Source organism: Podarcis muralis, chromosome 17 (genome assembly GCF_964188315.1).
Source record: "Podarcis muralis chromosome 17, rPodMur119.hap1.1, whole genome shotgun sequence".
Lineage (NCBI taxonomy): Eukaryota > Metazoa > Chordata > Lepidosauria > Squamata > Lacertidae > Podarcis > Podarcis muralis.
In genome coordinates, this window is record NC_135671.1 from 18,073,964 (window position 1) to 18,096,227 (window position 22,264).

The 22,264-nt window shown below is 43.8% G+C and overlaps 1 protein-coding gene across 8 annotated transcripts in view; it reads left to right on the forward strand.

Annotated features, from left to right (window-relative positions):
* FREM1 (FRAS1 related extracellular matrix 1) overlaps positions 1–22,264 on the forward strand; it is an 87,204-nt gene that overhangs the window by 41,356 nt on the left and 23,584 nt on the right. For 2 of the 8 annotated variants that reach the window (XM_028711517.2, XM_028711516.2), the window contains 8 exons: positions 1,171–1,367; positions 3,680–3,905; positions 6,554–6,698; positions 7,614–7,755; positions 9,204–9,399; positions 10,641–10,905; positions 19,146–19,560; positions 21,383–21,584. In XM_028711517.2, the coding sequence (XP_028567350.2) occupies positions 1,171–1,367; positions 3,680–3,905; positions 6,554–6,698; positions 7,614–7,755; positions 9,204–9,399; positions 10,641–10,905; positions 19,146–19,560; positions 21,383–21,584 (1,788 nt within the window). Of the gene's footprint in view, positions 1–1,170; positions 1,368–3,679; positions 3,906–6,553; positions 6,699–7,613; positions 7,756–9,203; positions 9,400–10,640; positions 10,906–14,450; positions 15,181–19,107; positions 19,561–21,382; positions 21,585–22,264 lie in introns of those variants that run through there. The other 6 variants (XM_077921558.1, XM_077921556.1, XM_077921557.1 and 3 more) reach the window with 6 other exon arrangements.

Consider the following 22,264-nt stretch of genomic DNA (forward strand, 5'->3'; position numbering starts at 1 on the left):
CATTTCTGTACTTCCCAGAAATATATGGTGCCAGTGCTGGATTTAGGTATAAGCTAAACAAGCTACAGCTTAGGGCCCCACTCTCTTGGGGGGGGGCAAAAAAATTTAAGGGGGGAAAAACCTGGATGTACATTTCCAAAATATAAGATAAAAAGCAAATAAAATAAAACCTACATACAGCAACAGTGTTTTGTGTTGTGTAGACTCCTATGATGTAAGTCATGGGCCCCGCTTGATAGCCTGCTCCCTAAAATATCACTGGTTTGCTCATTTCTATATATTGGGTGCCTACATTCTGCATGGACTGGTTGAATGGCAACACGCACAAATGGCTTTAGATACCTATTAGGTCCATAAATTGCCATATAGCATATATTCAACACAAAAATCAGGGACAATTTATTGTTGGCAAAGGACAGCTGGACATATAAAGGACCCCATTACCTTCAGTAGCTTAGGGCCTCATCAAACCTAAATCCAGCCCGGCATGGTGCGATGGGGGAGCATCAGAAGGCTTTTTATTGAGCATCGTCTATTAAACTTGGAACCAACCTTGCCTGGAATAGTGAAAAAAACTCTTGCTGGGGAGTTTTTGAATTTGAATGAGTCTCAGTGTGGCAGCCACCAACATTTCTCTCTGGCCACACAGCATCTCCTGGGCCTCTTAATCCATCCGCTGCCTTAAAGTATGTTGGTGGATTCCACCCCATCCTCAATGTTGAAGCAAGTTTCAACTTGCCTTTTCAAATGCTTTTTTTTTCATTATAAGTTGCCTTTGCTTTCCTATTATGCAGTTTTAATTTATGGTTTTTGTTTTCATGTAAACTGCTTTGTGAGGCTTTGTTGGCGAGTTTGGGACTACTGCTGAATAGTGGGGTAAAACAAAATCAAAATCTGGGGACCTCTGAATTGAGAGCCCCTTCTAGTTGGTTTCCCACAGCCACTGGATGTTAAAACTGTCCCAAAGTTTTGAGGGGTTTGCTCCACCTCAGGTCTCAGAACACATTTTGTGTAAATATCATCCACAGAAGCATTTTAGAGCATATCTCTCCTCTTTTCTACAAACACCTGCAGCCCGAACAAGTGTACATGTTAGGGAATGGCAAGGTTATTTCAAAGAGGACAGGAGAAGATGCATATCCAGTATTAACTTGCATTTCTTTCATCTAGCCTCATTTCAGCTGAAAAACATAAAGGGTCTGCACATAAACTATGTCCAGAGCAGGCACAGGAGAATAGAACCAACCGCAGACCAGTTTATGGTTTATGCCACTGACGGGAAGCGTCGTTCGATGGAGACACCGTTTTATGTATTGATCAACCCAATGAATGATGAAGTGCCAGAATTTGAAGCAAGGAATATTACAGTAAGGATTGGAATATAGTGTGTTCCTCTGGTTGTTCCTTTCTCAAAGAGAACATAGCTGGTCTTTACTTTCGCTTCCTCCCCTCACAACTCTTTCAGCATATTCCATTTATTTATTTCCTTGCATTTATATCCTGCCTTTTTTCCATCATGAAGACCATCATGTGATTCCCAGGAGATCAGCTGTTTGGGGCACTGATCAGATCAAGAGCTGCTTAGCTTCGGCAAGGTGGTGGCCTCATGTGCCTTCAGACCATCCTCTGGGAACACCATCTTTTATGCCTGGGTATCAGTCAACCCCACGTAAACCAATGCACTATGCACAATTCAAGATGTCTCAATTTGAGTTTCGGGTTTCCTTGCTGTCCTCATCAACACACGTCTGCCTCTCTATCCTCTATGCCAGGCATAGGAAGCCTCCAACTTCCCTCAGCCCCAGATAGCATCACCAATGGAAGTTGTAGCCCAACAACACCTGGAGGGTCACAGTTTTCTCCAAGCTTGCTCTGGATTTATTCTGGTTCAAGACTCAGCTTCCCTATTCTTCTTAGTCGCTATCCATCACTTAGCTCTTCTGCCCCTTGCTACCTGTCCTGGTCCCTAAACATCACCTGGATGCTCTTTCTACCTCTTTGCCCCATTTTCTTTTGCTGCCCAATCTCCTATCCCTTGGCTCACATGTTTTTTATTTGCATGTGTTTTTTAAAAAAATAAATTTATTTATTTGGTTTTTCAACTTACAATTTTAGAGAAATATAACAAACATAAATAATAAAAACAAGCTTTCAAGGAATCTCTTAAACTTTCATCCTCCCCTTTGTGAGTCCTATTATTATAATCAATTCCTCCCACATCTTTTATGATAATCCAAACCCTCTACCTCTTCCATTATGTCCAGAATTCACCCTTGAACTACAAGTGATATTCCAATCCTACTAATGATTTTTAACTGTTTACAATGGTCTTTAAGATAAGTTTTACATTTTCCCCATTCCTTATTAAAATATTGGTCTTCCTTCTGACTCTTCCAGTCTTTTTAGCCATTTCAGCATAGTCCATTAACTTCATCTGCCATTCTGCTCTGGTAGAAACTTTATCTTCTTTCCATCTCTGGGCCAATAACACCCACACAGCCGTGGTCACATACATAAATAGCCTTTTCTGCTCCTTTGGGATTTCAGCACCTAGAATTCCTGAAAGGAAGGCTTCAGGCTTTTTAACAAAGGTTATTTTAAACATTCTTTTCAACTCATTATATTCCATTTCCCAAAATCCTTTTACTACCTTACAGTTCCACCATTTATTTGCATTTGTTTGCACAGCATTTTTAGAGGAATGGGGGCTGGAGCTGGGCAGTAGAGTTAGGAACATATGTCCAGGCAGACTAGTTCGCTATTGTCTACAATGAATGATTACACACACACACACACACACACACACACACATATTACCAACAACCAACAACCAAAACACAAAGACTGAAACCCCCCAGGCGGCTGATACATTGGGTATACATAATCAATAATAACATATTCAAATCAATCATATGTACAATTCTATATACATTAACACTCCTCCCTCCACAAGGTTTATTTAACTTTTAACATTTTAATTGCCCCAAAGTGTTCAAACCTACCCAAATAATTCAATATCTTCTCAAACCAATCCTCCTCCTTCTCACTGACCTTAAACCCTTTCATTTTATGTATCTTCACAGATATTATAATATTATAATATTTTTCAGTCTTTTCCTCCATTGGTTCACCCCTAGCTCTTCTGCATTTTTCCAATTACTCGCTATAACCTGTCTGGCTGTAATTACCATCAATTTTACCCATTTGCATTCCTCTTTTGTTTCTAACTCGGTGCTACTCAGGCTAATAAGAACCATTAATTTAGATATTTCCACCTTCCTACCCACAATTCCCAATATTTCTATACCAATCTGTTTCCAGAATTCATTAATCAACGGACAATCCCACCACATATGACTGTACCTTCCCATCACTCCACATTTCCTCCAACAATTCCTCCAATAATTGTCTGCAATGAATGGTAGCCACTCTCCATGGTTTCAGACAGAGGTCTCTCCCAGCCTTACATGGAGAAGATAGAGATTGAGCCTGGGACCTTTGAGATGCATGCTTTGAGATACACCTTAACCTAAGATCAGGTGGACTTTTTAGCACCACAAAATTTAATGATGGCTTATTGGAACAGACTAGATGAGCATCAGCAGGCTTACAAATTCTGTGTCTTATTATTCCCTCATTCTGCAAAAGAATTCTGACTTACCTTCCTTTGACCATTCAGGTGCAGGAGGGCCAGATGAAGGAACTGGATCCATCTGTAATCAGTGCTGCTGATCTGGATGTACCTCAAGATCCCCTGATCTTTACCGTCCTCCGGCAACCCCAGCACGGCTTCCTTGTTAATGGGAATCATGGCAATGACATCATCCGCTATAAACATGCGATCGACAGTCACCAGCGCCACGAACTTCCTATGCATGGGTTTTCCATGGAGCTTTTGAAAAACGGTAAATCCTCTCCCAGCCTGTTTGTCCTTCAGAACAGTTACAGCCAGATGGTGGGATAATAAGAAATATTCATGTTTTATTTCTGCACCTGGTTCAAAGGTTGTCTTTTATATATCTATGGTTGTGTACACATCTACCCTGCAACCAGTGTACTCCCACTGTTTGGGAAGTGATGTACACATGGTAGCCCTGTACTTTTCCTGTACATATATTTAATACATTTCCTATATATACTGTCATTTCTTATGAAATGTTGTGGTTTTTGTTTTTTTAAAAAAAATATTTTATTTTATTTTATTATTTGAAATGCTGTGTTTTGATACATTTTTCTCCAAACCAGCTTTGATCCGGATTGAGGAAAAGCTGTATTTTAAGTTGGTGATGTGTACGCAGCCTCTCTCTGAGAAAATCATATTTAAACTACAGTACTATGCACATTTGCATGGGAATAAGTTCCATTTAATTTGCTAGGGTTTTTTCTTTTCTTTGATTGAATAAAGGATGCTTGATAGGATCAGGCTACAAATCTGTTTAAGACATGTAAACAGTTCAATCGTACGTTTACTCAGAGTAAAATACAGTAAATTCAGTGGGAATATGGCCCTCAAACTCAGTGAGTCTCACATTTCAGCAGATATGCATAAAACTACACTGTGAATAGGGGACGCGGGTGGCGCTGTGGGTAAAAGCCTCAGCGCCTAGGGCTTGCCGATCGAAAGGTCGGCGGTTCGAATCCCCGCGGCGGGGTGCGCTCCCGTTGCTCGGTCCCAGCGCCTGCCAACCTAGCAGTTCAAAAGCACCCCCAGGTGCAAGTAGATAAATAGGGACCGCTTACTGGCGGGAAGGTAAACGGCGTTTCCGTGTGCTGCGCTGGCTCGCCAGATGCAGCTTTGTCACGCTGGCCACGTGACCCGGAAGTGTCTGCGGACAGCGCTGGCCCCCGGCCTCTTGAGTGAGATGGGCGCACAACCCCAGAGTCTGTCAAGACTGGCCCGTACGGGCAGGGGTACCTTTACCTTTACACTGTGAATGGCATTCAGGTCTTTCTGCAACCAAACGGATCAAGGGAGCTGGAGGACTTTTCTTCCAAGGCTACAGATACTGGGAGTTAGTTTGGAAAATAGGTGGCTGAAGGCATTGTAATAATATGAAAGAATTGCTAGATGCAGCCTTGGCTGGCTGTGCAGAGGAAGGCCCTCTGCTTTTGGCTGGGGTAAGAGGAGTTGTCAAAAGACCAAGGTTGCTCAATGAAACCTTCATTCAACAAAGCTTCAACATTTATTTGTAAAGCAGAGCCTGATTTATAAAATAATGCTTGGCATAGCGAAAGCTGGGGAGTCACAAGAGCCAGAAAGGGAAGCAGGGCACTGACTTCTAGAGACTGAACCCCTTTGAGCCCCCCAACATTTGTTAGCTGAGCCGTCACAATGTTCATCTGGGCATTGGATGTGACATCACAAAGTCGGACGTGATGCCCAGGTGCAACACCATTGAGTGTGACGCCAGGGACACGGTGGATCCTCTTCCTCCTCCTTTTAACACAGAGGGGAAGCAGCCCCCAGCCCATGACGGTGGCAGGAGGAGCAGAAGGCAGACGAGCCACCAGCCACGGAGGCCAAGCTGTCACACGACAGCATCACATCTGCCGTCCATGCATCACGCACAATGTCAGCCCCCCCCCCCCATCTCCATCCCAAGTCATTGCATCTTCAGAAAGGTTTGTGTGCCTGAGCTTCACAACTTGTGTTCTAAAGTCAGGTCCACTGAGTTTGATGAAGCTTCCTCCCAATTAAGGTTTTTTTTTAAAAAAAGGTAAAGGGCCCCTGGATGGTAAAGTCCAGTTAAAGGCAACTATGGGGTTGCAGCACTCATCTCGCTTTCAGGCCAAGGGACAGCTTTTCAGTCATGTGGCCAGCATGACTAAACCGCTTCTGGAGCAACGGGATACTGTGACGGAAGCCAGAGCACATGGAAACACCGTTTACCTTCCTGCCACAGCAATACCTATTTATCTACTTGCACTGGTGTGCTGTCGAACTGCTATGTTGGAAGGAGCTGGGACAGAGCAATGGGAGCTCACCCCGTTATGCAGATTCAAACCGCCAACCTTAGGATCGGCAAGCTAAAGAGGCTCAGTGGTTTAGACCACAGTCCTTTTGGTGTGTGCGAACCCCTTTGGTTTCTTCCCATACTGCATTGGTTAACTGGAAAGAGCCACCTCCCAACATTTTTATCAAATCGTACTAGAGTGGTTGAAATATGGTTTCTATATGCGCTCAAAAGGGAAGGTGAACCTTTTTTAAATTTCACAGGGATGGATGAATGACAAAACACACATTCTTCTCTCTCTCTCTCTCTAAAAAAAAGCAGATTGTTTTCAAAGGAGCATTATTAGTCAAGCAGGCCGTGATATGTGTTTTTGAGTCAATGGTGTGCTGATGGATTAATGAACAGCTGCTGTATTCAAGGCTTGTCCCATGCTAGTTGAAGCAAGCTGGCTGTGACCAGCAGACTTGTGGGGGGCGGGGAGCAGGATGGAAACAGTGGGAAATGATGTGAAAGAGATTTTGAGGGAAACCGATTAATTTTTCTCCCCCCTCTCCTTCTCCCCTCTCTCTTGTTACTGTCCCCTTCATCCCACCTTCCAGGAATGAGGCTGATGTATATGCATGATGACTCCGACAGCCTAGCGGATGGCTTTTCAATCCAGCTATCAGATGGGAAACATAAAGTGTCAAAAACCATTTCGGTAGAGGTCATTCCAGTTAATGACGAGAAACCAGTGCTGAGCAAGTAAGCCACATGTTCATGTTCCAATTTGGTGCATGTGTTCTGACAAAGTGATTCAGCAGTGATCACAACAGCAAATTAGTGATTAATAGAGCTCATCTCTTGTAAATAACCACAGACTAATGCCAACAGCGTTCCACAAAAACAATCCTTGGTGAAGGACATTCGGTTATGATCAGAGAGAGCAATGTAGCCAAATCTGAATCCAAGGTACCTACAAACAGAGATACACAGCTTGTATGCACAAAATAATGCACACATATACATATATTGTATACAAATCAAAGGCAACGAGTTTACAATGTTTGCACCCTCTGGTGGTCATTCCAAACTTTGGCTCAGACCTTTTCTCCGCTGTAGTTTTCTATCTGGGTTACTCTGACCATTTCAGTTTAAATCAGTTTCTCATTTAAAATTGAGTTCTCCACATTTCCAGGCAAATTTGTGTCTTTTCCATTTTAGTGCAAACATCTCCCAATATAGGCATTTTTGCCTAATATATAACTTTTTGCAAAGCAACCTCAATATATGCATTTCAAGCATACTTTGCCACTGTGTATGCATTATTTTTTTTACACATCACATGACCAGGGAAGTGTAAATTTAGAAAGGTGACTGTGTTTCAGTTTGTGTATTGCTCTGGCAAGGGCAAATTATGTAGGTTCACCTTCAAATGCAATTGGATTTCTCCTCTATCCCTAACTCCTCATGCCATTGTATGAACTGAGCCATAATTTAGGATCTCAGTACTGTATTTGAAGACCTCATTCTTCATCTGTATTAACAGAATGATGCCTTGCTTGCTTGAAATCTGTGTAGGGTGTGTGTGTTCTCTGAGTGATTCTTCCTCTCATTATTTCTGTAATTATCCGTCTTTTCAACAAATAACATGATGGATCCTTTGTTTGTTTGTTGCAGGAAGGGTAAGATAGAGGTGACTATGGGCGAAGCCCAAATTATTTCTAGTGCTGTTCTGTCAGCTGAAGATAAAGACACCCCAAGGGAACAAATTTATTATTTATTTGAGAGTGTCCCAGAAAATGGACATCTTCAGCTCAAGGTCAGTTTTTGTATTTCTACAAAAACCAAACAAAGTATTGCTTGGGGGAGAGGGGAAAGGAAGAACCCAGACTTATTGGGTTAGAATAGGAATCAGTGTAATCCTCCTGTTTCTTAATAGTCTCTCATGGCTTGGAACACATTGCAGTGCCTAAGATAATTTCTGATCCTTGGAACAATCCAGTAGTGGATGTTCTGTTCACATCAGTGGAACTTCTGCCAGCAGAGTTGTTTCAAAGGATGTTGATCATAGGAAGTGTGAAGAACGCGCACCGGGGCTCTTGTTCTTTTTAATTCTGTGTGTACCAAATATGTAAAGGTAAAGGGACCCCTGACCATTAAGTCCAGTCGTGGACGACTCTGGGGTTGTGGCACTCATCTCCCTTTACAGGCCGAGGGAGCCAGCATTTGTCTGCAGACAGCTTCCGGGTCATGTGGCCAGCATGACTAAGCTATTTCTGGCGAACCAGAGCAGTGCACGGAAATGCTGTTTACCTTCCCTCTGGAGTGGTACCTATTTATCTACTTGCACTTTGACGTGCTTTTGAACTGCTAGGTTGGCAGGAGCCAAATATGTACCCCTGCTTTTTCAGAACTATATAATGGCCAGAGGCTACAGTGGCTATGTGGTAGGTGGCGCTATGGTCTAAACCACTGAACCTCTTGGGCTTGCTGATCAGAAGGTTGGCATTTCGAATCCCTGCAATGGGATTCCCTTTGCTCTGTCCCAGCTGCTGCCTACCTAGCAGTTCGAAAGCACGCCAGTGCAAGTAGATAAATAGGTACCGCTGTGGTGGGAAGGTAACTGGCGTTTCCGTGTGCTCTGGTTTCTGCCACAGTGTCCCGCTGCAACAGAAGCAGTTTAGTCATGCTGGCCACATGACTGGAAAGCTGTCTGTGGACAAACGCAGGCTCCCTTGGCCTGAAAGAGAGATGAGTGCCGCAACCCCATAGTTGCCTTTGACTGGACTTAACTGTCCAGGGGTCATTTACCTTTTTTTACCTTTCTACAGTAGGGATAGCCAGTAAGGGGCACTCCAGATATTGTGGACTACAGCTTCCATCATCCTTGAACACTGGCCGTGCTGGCTGATGGGAATTGTAGTCTAGCCAACCAAGTTGGCTACTCCTGAGCTATGCTTTATAAACTGGGGCAGAAAGTCTTTTATCCTGCTTCCTCTCAAGGGCAATGTGGCACTGGGTGGGGCTGGAATCAATGCTAGGCAGGGTTAGAGCCAAAAGTGAGCAGGGCCACAGTCGAATGTGGACAGGACACCCACCCCTTCGCCTTTGTTTTTCTTCCTTGTCATTTGCATGAAATTAGGCCAAGGTGTTGTTGGTCCCTGATCCCTGGCTTATAAGGTCTCGTCACTAGCATTACACACAGTTGATCACTAAAATGGTATTTCTTTTGTTTAGTGATAGGGTTTTTTGTTTTGTTTTGTTTAGGTAGGCCATGACTGGGAGACACTCCAAAATGGGATGAAGTGCACCCAGAATGACATAGACATGAACTCTGTGAGATACATACACACCGGAACAATTGGCTCAAAGGAGCAGGACAGTTTTGTGTTTCATCTGTGGGATGGAGACAATAGATCACCAGAGGTGGTTTTCCCTATTACCATCAAGGACTTGGAAAAAGGTAAATCTATATTTAATCTTCACATGTAAGGCAAGATTCCTCCTAGTATTATTTTTTTCCTAAGGAGCAGCTCATACTTGATCTTGTATGTGGGTATGTGCAGGGCTTTTTTTCAGCCATAACTCAATTCCAGCAGATCTCAGATAAGTGCCATTGCTATTATAAGAGAAAAAGAGTGGCGTTCACACTGAATTCCAGCACCTCTTTTTCCAGAAAAATGGCACTGGGTATGTATGAATTTAGCTCCAAGCAGGTCCTTGGTAGCTTCACACATTCACAGTGATCTAATCCTGTAGAGCTCATCACAAGGAGTTTGTACAAACTTTACACTTATTACGAACAAGGTTGTAAGAAGAAATCAATTTCCCTTCCAACCCGTGTTCTTCACGAACAGTACTGTTTCTGTTCTGCTGCAGTTCAGCTTCTAGCAAAAACTACATTATTCATCTCATTGTCTACGGTAGCAGAATTTTACATACTGTAATTAATTATTAGTTTACACCATTCATTTCAATGCACAGGAAACACACTGCATTTTGGGGTGGGGAGTTATCAATTATATATTGATATCAGCAAATAGGGGACGCGGGTGGCGCTGTGGGTAAAACCTCAGTGCCTAGGACTTGCTGATCGCATGGTCGGCGTTTCGAATCCCCGCGGCGGGGTGCGCTCCCGTCGTTCGGTCCCAGCGCCTGCCAACCTAGCAGTTCGAAAGCACCTCCGGGTGCAAGTAGATAAATAGGGACCGCTTACCAGCGGGAAGGTAAACGGCATTCTGTGTGCTGCGCTGGCTCGCCAAATGCAGCTTGTCACGCTGGCCACGTGACCCAGAAGTGTCTCCGGACAGCGCTGGCTCCCGGCCTATAGAGTGAGATGAGCGCACAACCCTAGAGTCTGGCAAGACTGGCCCGTACGGGCAGGGGTACCTTTACCTTTACCTTATCAGCAAATAACTTTCATATTCAGTGGATTGATTTCCATTCTGGTCATGGGGCAAATAAATGAACACCCGCAATTTATGCTCCTGTTTCTATTTCCATCGGAATTCTAGGGGGGGCCCAACCCTTCAGAATACATTTCAACAGGGAGGATTAATCAATAAAAGACACATTCTTCCTTTTCTGCTGATGGAAACATCTTGTGAATGGAATTCCATTCAAGGAGCACTCCCACCAGCAGAAGCCTAGTAGGAATCCAAACCAAAAGATATCGTTAATATTTATGTTCCGTGTGTCCTATAGGAAACATTGCAGTTTTCACAAAGCCCCTCACTGTGATGAAGGGTGACAGAGGCTACTTGATGACTGACGTCCTCCTTGCAGTCGATGGCACTGAGAAGCCGGAGGAGATCCTTTATGTGATAACCTCCCCACCTCAGTACGGACAACTTGAGTATGTCACCTATCCTGGAGTTGCCATTACAAGTTTCAGCCAAATGGATGTGGCAGGCCAGGCCGTCTGCTATGTCCACCATAGCAAGGCAGCTTCTCCAAGGGATACGTTCAGGTAAGCAGTGAAAAATCTATTGCTTTCCTTAATAAAAGTAGCATCAAGATTGGAAGTAGGAACAGTCAATGCATGGCAGGAGGTGGTACAGCATTCTCCTTTTGGGCATGACAACTTCATGCAAAGAGAGCCATGTTTGATCTAAGGTGGGGTGAAGAACTTCTGGCCCTCCATATGTGCCAGGTTAGCACTTCTCTCGCACAAGACACAAAACGCTGGAAGTTTTAAAACTTGAGGTTTATTAGCAATATAGTGGTACCTCGGGTTAAGAACTTAATTCGTTCTGGAGGTCTGTTCTTAACCTGAAACTGTTCTTAACCTGAAGCACCACTTTAGCTAATGGGGCCTCCCACTGCTGCTGTGCTGCCACCATGAAATTTCTGTTCTCATCCTGAAGCAAAGTTCTTAACCCGAGGTACTATTTCTGGGTTAGCGGAGTCTGTAACCTGAAGCATCTGTAACCTGAAGCATCTGTAACCTGAAGCATCTGTAACCCAAGGTACCACCACAACAGGCTTACAGCAGTCCAATCTTCCCACAGCTCATACGTCATTGTCAGAGTCAGTTGACTCAGCTGGCTTCTGGCCCCTTCCAAGGTCAGATATACGCCGAGCCCACCCCTGCTTCCTGCCGGTCTTCCTTTGTTCTAATCGCTTGCTCTGCCTCCTACTTCTTGGAGACTAAGGTGCAGCCAATTCCTCCTCCTCTGGAGTTGAGTCCAACCCCCTCCTACCACCTGCCTCCTGCTCCTTCATCTCTGTGCTGCTGCGAAAACTTACAGACAGCATTCCAGAGCGAGAAGGGCTTATCTCGCTTTTGCTGTGTGAAAGAATCAAGTTCCTGTTTTCCTCTGCCTCTTCCTCCCACTCTGCAGATTCCTCTCTGCCGGCCATGACTCTGACAATATGTTTTTTGACACCAGTTCCCATCAGCCTCAACCAATGTGGCCAGGGATCAGGGATGAGGGGAGCTGTAGTCTGAAGGGCCACCGGTTTCCCACTCCTCATGTAAAATAAGAATAGCACTTGAACAGTTCCCTGCACCGCATGGGAAATAGTTACCAATGTCTTTGTGGTCTAAGGAGTTGTCCATAATGGGAACGTGGTATATACATAAACGGATTGTGTGTTAACATTTTAGTTGTCTCCTAAAAGCACACATTAAAAATATGGTATAACCGAGCTCATTTGGAACCTGCTTTCTAGGTTGTTAATTCTTCTCATAGGTCGCCCATGAACCCTTTCTAGGGCATCAGCATTGTTGCCCATAAGTAAATGAAGTTTTACCTAGCTGCACCACTAATTTGGCTGCTCAGTTTCTGCACTCAGTTTTAAAGCTGGAAGAAAAATTCAGAATGTAACATAATGCTGGATCTCCTTGAACACCAAGACTTTGCAAATTAAGGACAACATTTTGGGTGGTATTCAACTAAGTTTTACTGACAATAGACCCATTAAATTAATGGACATGAGTAAGTTAGACCCATTTGTTTTTATGCATCTGCTCTGAGTAAAACTTAGTTGAATATCACCCACTGCCTTGCAAACTACTTATTCCCGTATCTTGATTCAGGCAGCACATTTAAGATTATTTTTTTGTGGTTTGGAGAGATATTTTAATTTATTATAGTGCAATGAGGTATTTTAACAATTTGAAATTCTTTACTTAAACTCATTGATTAGGCTGTTAAAAAGCAGAGACATTGATTAATGAAACAAATTTGTATCTATCGGCAGTTCTGTGTTGATTTGCTGTCCTCATCTGGGATTTTGCTTCTTTTAATTAATTAGTAAACTGGGGGAAAGCCAGATTCTGGATTCACACCATTGGTTTTGTTCCAGTTTAACTAAGATGGTACATATTCATGTTCATATGCATAGATGCATAGATGTAGCTACCATTCTAACTATATGTGTGTGTTTATACATACCTATAGTGAAATTTGTGTGACATTGCTTCTACACATGCCCAGAGTGTTATGCCCAGACCAGACACACTTTGATGAGGTATTTTAATGAAATGAAGATATATGTGTCTGTTTCAATCACTGTAAAATGATGTTCCTGGCTGTTCGAATGTGGCCAAGCAGTTGGTTATATATTGAGATATAAATACTGTGGCGGATTATTAAAAAATAAAACACCAAGGGCTGGTGACATTTAATTAAATGAGGGTTTAAATGATCAGATTTTTACCGTCCGTTAAGGCACTTTATTTCATCGTAAACCTCACAGCATTGTTTGATGCTGCTGGCCTGGAAGAAGGATTTGGCAGTGCTTGTTTTGGACAGATGACTTCAAGTGATTAGCAATCTGACATCAGACGCTGGCAGCAGGATGCTAAAAGAACATGCTAATGTCCTCCATTTTGACACGGTGGATCAGTTTTGTAATAAGCTGGCACTATCTCCTGATTCCATTTTTATATTTTAAATGCCATGACAGATGGTAAGTCCTGCAGCCAGCTCTATTGCCATGAACTAGAGAAAGCCTGAAAACCTTGGTAATGGTGAAATCAAGTCACGTGACTCAGCCTCCTAACTAAGCTCGAGAGTTATCCCCCCAAAAAAAATTTCATCAGAGTGATGAGAATGTTGGCTGCTTCCCATTCCTGAGGGAAACGTGGAACAGAACTAAACATGGAATAAACAACACGCTGGAAGAAAGGGGCATGGTGTTTCCTTGAAACAAACAACCTCATTGTCTGGGGGGACCTAGCAACGCGCGCCATTTGCATGGCAATTACTAGCCTGCCTTTGAAAGTTGGACCACAGATAATCTATCCTCATGTGCTGAACTGCTTGCTAAGTCCTTTACCTTACTCGGGTTTGGGATGAATATATCTGTGGGCCTTTCTAAAGCAAGAACCTAATAAATCTTTAGTATTGATATTTTTGCATCATAGACTAGCACTATATAGGCCATATAGGCAATTCTTTGGGGCAGCAGAACTCTGAGGTCTCCAGACTGCTTAGGGGTGTATTCTGTGGCAAATTGCCACCGCAGTCCTTTAGGGCAACATGTTCTGAAGTATTTTATCCTGGTGTCAGCTCCTTTTTTATTCATTCCATTCAATGGAGTGGACAAACTTCCATTTGTTTGTAGAGAATAGGAAAGTGCATCTTCAGTCAGGAAAACCTTTCAGGAGAAAGCACGGTTCATCCCTCTGCTTACAAGAACAGTGGGTGGGAGTAATTTTTGTTGATGGTAGGAAAGTTGCTTAACAATTTGGTCCGCTGCTTGAGTATCATCTTCCCTCTTCACCCTCAGAATTCACAAAATGCCCTTATAGAGTGGTACATTGGTTCTCGAACTTAATTCGTTTGACTCCCAAAGCATTCAAAAACCAAGGTGTGGCTTCCAATTGGCTGCAGGAACTTCCTGCACTCAAGTGGAAGCTGAGTCGGATGTTCGGCTTCTGAAAAACGTTCGAAAGCCGGAACACTTACTTCTGGATTTTTGGCATTCGGGAGCCGATTTGTTCAACAACTAAGCCATTCGCGAACCAAGGTATGACTACATCCACATCATATGCTTTCATTCCAGCTGAAGCTGTGATATAACTAAACTGATGACAGGACATCCGTTTTACTGCTGGAACAAACATTAGGTCAGTTCAGACAGCTGCTGCAGTTTTTCTCAGGTGGGAACATATTTACCTTCAGTAAATATATTTATTACTCTTATAAAGCATCAAGCCTGCCTGCTCTTTTCCCCATCCGTTTGATGGCATCATGCCTGCACACATTGGTCACCTCTGAATCATCAGTGGAAGTTTTCAGGGTAGTAACTTGAATATCAGCAGTTTCTCGGGCCAAGAGGTCACAAACTCTACATCAAGAACCAGGCACACGACCCCAATGGTATCAAGGCTTTTCTGACCTCAAGAGTTCTAGCTCTGACCTTTGACCTAGGGCTAAGGTGAAATAAGTGTTTCAAATATTCATTGGTTTGTATATATGAACAAAATGCCTGAGGCTCAATGCACACCCCAATTAAGAGTTGTTCCTGTCTCAAAGGCACTCACATAGAAGAGCTGAGGAAGACCCCTGCTGGCTGTGACCTTGAAGGCCTGCTACCAGGCAGCTTTTATTTTTATACAAAATAATAGTTCATTGGAGAGAGGAAACTTGGCTGACAACGGTAGCAGACTTTAAATCAACATTCTATTTCTAAATATATAAAAAAATTGTCCAGTAGCACCTTAGAAACCAACTAAGTTTGTTCTTAGTATAAGCCATGGGTAGGCAAACTAAGGCCCAGGGGCCGGATCCGGCCCAATTGCCTTCTAAATCTGGTCCACAGACGGTCCAGGAATCAGCATGTTTTTACATGAGTTGAATGTGTTCTTTTATTTAAAATGCATCTCTGGGTTATTTGTGGGGCCTGCCTGGTGTTTTTACATGAGTAGAATGTGTGCTTTTATTTAAAATGCATCTCTGGGTTATTTGTGGGGCATAGGAATTTGTTCAATATTTTTTTCAAAATATAGTCCGGCCCCCCACAAGGTCTGAGGGACAGTGGACCGGCCCCCTGCTGAAAAAGTTTGCTGACCCCTGGTATAAGCTTTTGTGTGAATGCACACTTCTTCAGATACACCAAGAAGTGTGCATGCACACAAAAGCTTATACCAAGAACAAACTTTGTTGGTCTCCAAGGTGCTACTGTGTGTGTGTGTGTGTGTGTGTGTGTGTGTGTGTGTGTGTGTATATATGCAGGTTTTGGTGTCCTCGGGTGTCTTCCCGTGTAAAAGTTGGGGTGTCTAGGCGACGTTTCGACGAGGTCTCACTCGTCATCTTCAGGCTGGTGCTTTCGGCTTCTTGTTACTGGAACAGAGCAGGATCTCAGTGTTTGAGTTCCTATAAATACTGTTGAGGGGTGTGGTGTATAGCCTCCAATGTTCTGGGCCGAGAGGAAGTTCCCAGGCTAGTGTGCCTTTTCTTCTTTTGTTCCTTAGTTGCTTGAGGGATATCTTGAGTGATTTCTTGAGTGATATCCTGAGTACCACTTAGGTGGGTCATTAGGTGTGGATTAGTTGCTAAAGCCTTTGTGTCTTGACCTCTTGAACTTTGTGAAGAGTTTTTCTGAGAAGATGGCTGTAGTTGTGCTCTGGCTTGGCTTCGTGTATAGGGGCGAGCTGTGGTTTTGTGGCCTGTGCCAGCCAGATCTGTGTAGGGATTGCAGGGGGGTGCAGCATCCGGAGGTGCCATCATGGTTTGGCTACTGGATGGTGTCTGTAATTTATCTGTGGAGAGGGTCTGGGTTTGGGTCTGGTGTGGTTGATTGGTGATGGCGTTCTGTGTGCCTCTGGATCTGGTGTCAGTTTTTGTGGGGAGGGCTAATTTCCAGATGTCTGGCAAGCGGGATGTGTCGTCACGCTTGTTCATGTTGTGAGGGTGTTTCTCTATCTCGATGGCTTCCATGATTATTCTCTTGTGGTGATGTTCCATGTTAGAGAGCAATTTGGAATCTGCAAAATTAATTTCGTGTCCTGTTTCTTTCATGTGTTGGAAAAGAGAGGAAGTTTTTTCTTCTTTTTTGACGGCATTCTTGTGTTCTGCGATACGTGCATTTATTCGTCTGTTTGTTTGTCCAATGTACGTGGCTGGGCAGACTTTGCAGGGTATTTCATAGACCCCTTGGTTTTCCAACTGGATTTTATCCTTGGGGTTTCTGAGGATATTGGCTATCTTTTGGTTGGCGCAAAAGGCTGTTTTGATATTGTGTTTATGGAGGATTTTGCTAATTTTATCTGTAGTGCTCTCATCTCCAGAACCAAACGCCTGGCTGACAAAGACCACTTGACAACTGAGTTACAGAATCTCTCAAATGTGTTAATTGCCAATGGATACCAGCAAAACAGGGTTACGAAGCTAATCCAAAAAGAAACACCCCCCAAAAACCAAGACACAGAAGAAAACAATGGCATGGCCCTCCTTCCTTATATCAAGGGCACTACAGATAAAATTAGCAAAATCCTCCATAAACACAATATCAAAACAGCCTTTTGCGCCAACCAAAAGATAGCCAATATCCTCAGAAACCCCAAGGATAAAATCCAGTTGGAAAACCAAGGGGTCTATGAAATACCCTGCAAAGTCTGCCCAGCCACGTACATTGGACAAACAAACAGACGAATAAATGCACGTATCGCAGAACACAAGAATGCCGTCAAAAAAGAAGAAAAAACTTCCTCTCTTTTCCAACACATGAAAGAAACAGGACACGAAATTAATTTTGCAGATTCCAAATTGCTCTCTAACATGGAACATCACCACAAGAGAATAATCATGGAAGCCATCGAGATAGAGAAACACCCTCACAACATGAACAAGCGTGACGACACATCCCGCTTGCCAGACATCTGGAAATTAGCCCTCCCCACAAAAACTGACACCAGATCCAGAGGCACACAAAACGCCATCACCAATCAACCACACCAGACCCAAACCCAGACCCTCTCCACAGATAAATTACAGACACCATCCAGTAGCCAAACCATGATGGCACCTCCGGATGCTGCACCCCCCTGCAATCCCTACACAGATCTGGCTGGCACAGGCCACAAAACCACAGCTCGCCCCTATACACGAAGCCAAGCCAGAGCACAACTACAGCCATCTTCTCAGAAAAACTCTTCACAAAGTTCAAGAGGTCAAGACACAAAGGCTTTAGCAACTAATCCACACCTAATGACCCACCTAAGTGGTACTCAGGATATCACTCAAGAAATCACTCAAGATATCCCTCAAGCAACTAAGGAACAAAAGAAGAAAAGGCACACTAGCCTGGGAACTTCCTCTCGGCCCAGAACATTGGAGGCTATACACCACACCCCTCAACAGTATTTATAGGAACTCAAACACTGAGATCCTGCTCTGTTCCAGTAACAAGAAGCCGAAAGCACCAGCCTGAAGATGACGAGTGAGACCTCGTCGAAACGTCGCCTAGACACCCCAACTTTTACACGAGAAGACACCCGAGGACACCAAAACCTGCATACCTATACCCGTGAAAATCTACGAAAGCAAATATATATATATATATATATATATATATATATATCGACTGCATCAGACCAACATGGCCTACCTGCATCAGACCTACATACCTACCTGAATTATATTTCTAGTAGACCATGTGCAATTGCATACCCTCCAAGTGTCTCCATTTCCCAGGGACAGTCCCAGAATTAAAAAATGGCTTCCGATTTGATCCCGGAATGTCCCTATTTCCCCCACCAGTGCCATCTCTGCTGAGCTTGGGGTGGAGGATGAGCCGCCGCTTTTCCCGATTGGCAGCGGTGACGGCAGCGGCTGCCTCTCCATATTCTTTCCATGGCCATTGCTGCTGGCCTCCTCCCTTGGGCAGCTCATAGCTGTGTTCGTTTATCAGTAATGCTTTAACATTTTGAAAGAAGAGTTGAACACCATAACAGTGGCATGCCGATCCTTAAAGTAAACAAACACTTCCACGGCAATTTGGGGTCACTGAAAAGAAACATAACAGAATACTGAAACATGGGTGCAATGATGTATCTGTTAGGATTCTCAGCCGTCAGTCAGAGGGAACTGGCCTCACACCAGGCATTCGGCTCGAGATCCTGGATGACCTTCCCGTCTGCTTCCCCCGGCAGGATCCAGGCAAGGTCACAAATCGGCGATCCCACTCAACGTGAGAAGGACACACCCTCCTCCTCCCTGCTACCCTCAGGGAGGGGGAAAAAGACAGACAGAAATCTATTTACATCCTTTATTTCTGTCATCCCAGCAGTACAGAGAAAAACATGTCTGTACACTCCAGTCTCCAGAAGAAGACCACACCTCTGTACTTCCAGTACAGGTCACATGATACACTGAGCTAACATCCGGTGCTCAGTACACTGAATGGACTGCCCACTTTCTCCAATAGTACAGTCACAGACATAAACATCCTGTTTGACTTTCCAGCCACCTGCAGCTTGCTTTTGCATTGCTGCTTTTTCCTGACAGTATCTGCATCCTCATAACCATTCCCACAACTTACAGTCCATTTATGCAGTTGGATTGATCATAAATCATTTGAATGCTGTCTCTTAAGTTCACGGACTTTGTGTCTGCCACTCATGAGTGTCACTCTTTCAGAGACTGGGGGTCTTGATATGTTCTCAGAGTAACCGAGAGGCAAACCCTTTAGTAAAGGTGTCTGTTATATTTCATTTCAGTAGATGGTGAAACAGGAACACTTGCCTCTTTTTGCCAGATTCATCGTCAGCAATGGACTAAGGACAAAACACGGAGAGTTTGAGATCATCCTGGAGACAGTGGACCAAGCCTTACCCACAGTGGCCAAGAACAAAGGCTTGACCTTACTCGAAGGTGGCATTGCGCTCATTTCTCCAGACATTCTCCAGCTCTCGGACCCAGACACAGATCCGCAAAACCTCTCCTTTCTCCTAGCACAGCTCCCACAGTACGGCCAGCTCTTCAACAGAATGTCTGGCCTATGGCAGCAAAGCTTCAGCCAACAAGATGTGGACAATCTGAACATTGCTTATAGACATGGAGGAGGGGATTCTCGGATTGACAGATTTACATTTGTGGCAACAGATGGAGTGAATGAAGGCTTCATAGTAAATAACAAGGTGCAACTAGAGCCCTTGGCGTTCAGCATCCAGGCAAGTTCCTGCACACACACACTATTGTCTTTAGCTTCATTTTGATGCAGGTTTTAGGATTCTATCGTGCTGTATTTTATTGTTATTTTTTTAAAAAAAACAACACCCCAGAAGCACTACGGAATGGTGATAGATACGTTCTGTAGAATAAAGAAGTAAGCTTAATGTCCCAAGTTTTGACTGTTAGCTATTCCATTTCCATACTTCTTTATTAATTTGTTAAAATATTGGTATTGACAATTTTTGAGATAAAATACAATAAGAATCAAACTAGTCTACAGAACGAGAATATTTTTTTAAAAAAGAGAGCGAGAAAGAAAGAAAGAAAGAAAGAAAGAAAGAAAGAAAGAAAGAAAGAGGAAGAGGGGGGAAAATACCTGTAAGGCCCTTTACCATATTACATCATATATATCCTGTCATTTATCCACATACAGAGAGGTAGATTCTCCCATCTCCTACCTGGGAGCCTACATCATCTCCCAGTCTCTCACCCTGGGAGACCCTTTCTACCCTGCCTTTCATGCAGGGACTCCCCTCCTCCAACTGTCCCCTTCCTGTTTGTGTCCTAAGTCCAAGGCAAATGACTTCTTTCCCCCACCCATATACATACAATTGTCAGATAGAGATGTGCAAGTACACCTCTGTTTTTCCCTTCTTTATTTTTCCTCCTTCTTTTATCCTTTTAACTTTGGCCTGTTTGTTCTCTTTCTCTCTTCTCTCTTTCTCTTGTTTTCCCTTTGTATTTTTACTATTTTGTATTGGGAACATTCCTACTTCTTTATCAATGAGGATGTCTTGAACTGCTTGTATGCCAAATGAAATGTTTTATGTTGCCTTGATTTTTCCTGTCTTCTTTAGCCCCCTTCATGTGTGAATTTCATAAAAGGGCATCGACTGTAGATGGTGGTTAAGGGACTGTGCTTCTGTCTCTGCTCATTTCCCAATTCCCACACATTAGGCATGGATGTTTAACATGAAAAGCCTGTGTGTGTAAACTTGAGGCATCCAAGCTCACAGTCATACAGGCTTCGAGAATGTGTGAAGAAATGGCACATCACTTTTCCCCATGGTAACATATGGATGTTGGGGGAGGAACTGAGAAGCCACATGAATTGGGGCATGGGGCTAGAGACATAGGCTCTTTCTATGCCCCTTCACATGATTCTTGCATGAAGGGGGCTTTTCATCATAAACATACATACACAAAGTTGTAGTAAGTTGCATGCCTTAGATTGCATGTATCTCAAGTTTCAGTGTTCTAGGACTTATATAAGCTAATTCATCAAACTGATTTGGGTTTAAGACCCCTGTTTTGATGACATGTATGGCGTCAAAGGGACGTGGGTGGCGCTGTGGGTAAAAACCTCAGCGCCTAGGGCTTGCCGATCGAAAGGTCGGCGGTTCAAATCCCCGCGGCGGGGTGCGCTCCCGCTGCTCGGTCCCAGCGCCTGCCAACCTAGCAGTTCGAAAGCACCCCCGGGTGCAAGTAGATAAATAGGGACCGCTTACTGGCGGGAAGGTAAACGGCGTTTCCGTGTGCTGCGCTGGCTTGCCAGATGCAGCTTTGTCACGCTGGCCACGTGACCCGGAAGTGTCTCCGGACAGCACTGGCCCCCGGCCTCTTAAGTGAGATGGGCGCACAACCCCAGAGTCTGTCAAGACTGGCCCGTACGGGCAGGGGTACCTTTACCTTTATGGCATCAAAAAGTAGAGCCTTGGCTATAATAGGGCAAGGGTAAGGGAGTGTGTTGCTCCTTCCTTCCTTCCTTCCTTCAATATCTAACCTTTGATCAGTAATAGTGAGCATTAATTTTTGTTTTAGGTGGACAGCCCAGCCAAAGCAGCACCAGAAATTGTCCACCTTCGTGCTGCTTCAGATGTAGAACTTCTGAAAAATGGTAACTTTGGTATTTACATTACTTCCCGGGCCCTGAAGGCATCAGATTGTGATGGAGATGATGAACAAATAATTTTCAAGATTTTGCGAGGACCTCGGTACGGCTACTTGCAAAATGTAACAACAGGTATAGTGTCATTTCCCCTTTCCGTGTAGTTCACAAGATACATTGTGTTGGGTAGTACTGCAATTGATCCTTCTAAGTAGACTTGTTACAGAAGAATTTTCCTGGAAACTTTATTTCAGGAGAAAGTGTCAGAAAAGCAGACTGAAATAGACCGCTGCAGAAAAGTGTGTAAGACCCAAGTTTGTGGGAGTCATTGATTCTTTTCATAACCTAGTTATTTCATTTTGCTGTATAACCCAGTTGTATTCTATGAACTCAGAGCGGGACTCAGAAATTCATACGATTCCTTCCTAAAAGCAGAAACCACACTTGCAGTGTATGTTGGCTTTTTAATCAAAGTAGTGTGGAACTAAAAAACAAAACAAAAGACCTCTTCAGATGTTACAAAAAAGTTATTACATGACGAAAAGGCAGCCGTGGCAAGTGTGTTAGCTTCACACACAGCCTCTCGCCATTTTTGTTGCCTTTCGCAAGTTGTAGTGCAACTACCAGCAGCAAGGAGCCTCTTGTATTTGTGGAGGCTCCCTGCATGTTGTGGGACCCTGTAAAAATCAGGGCTCTCAATTGCGCATGGAGCCCTGACGCTCTCTGTGGCAAGACGGTTGACCATAAGGTGCAAGTGTTAGGGGGGGAAATGCTGTGAAGGCTTCTGGAATTGTATGTGTTAGATGCATCTGAAG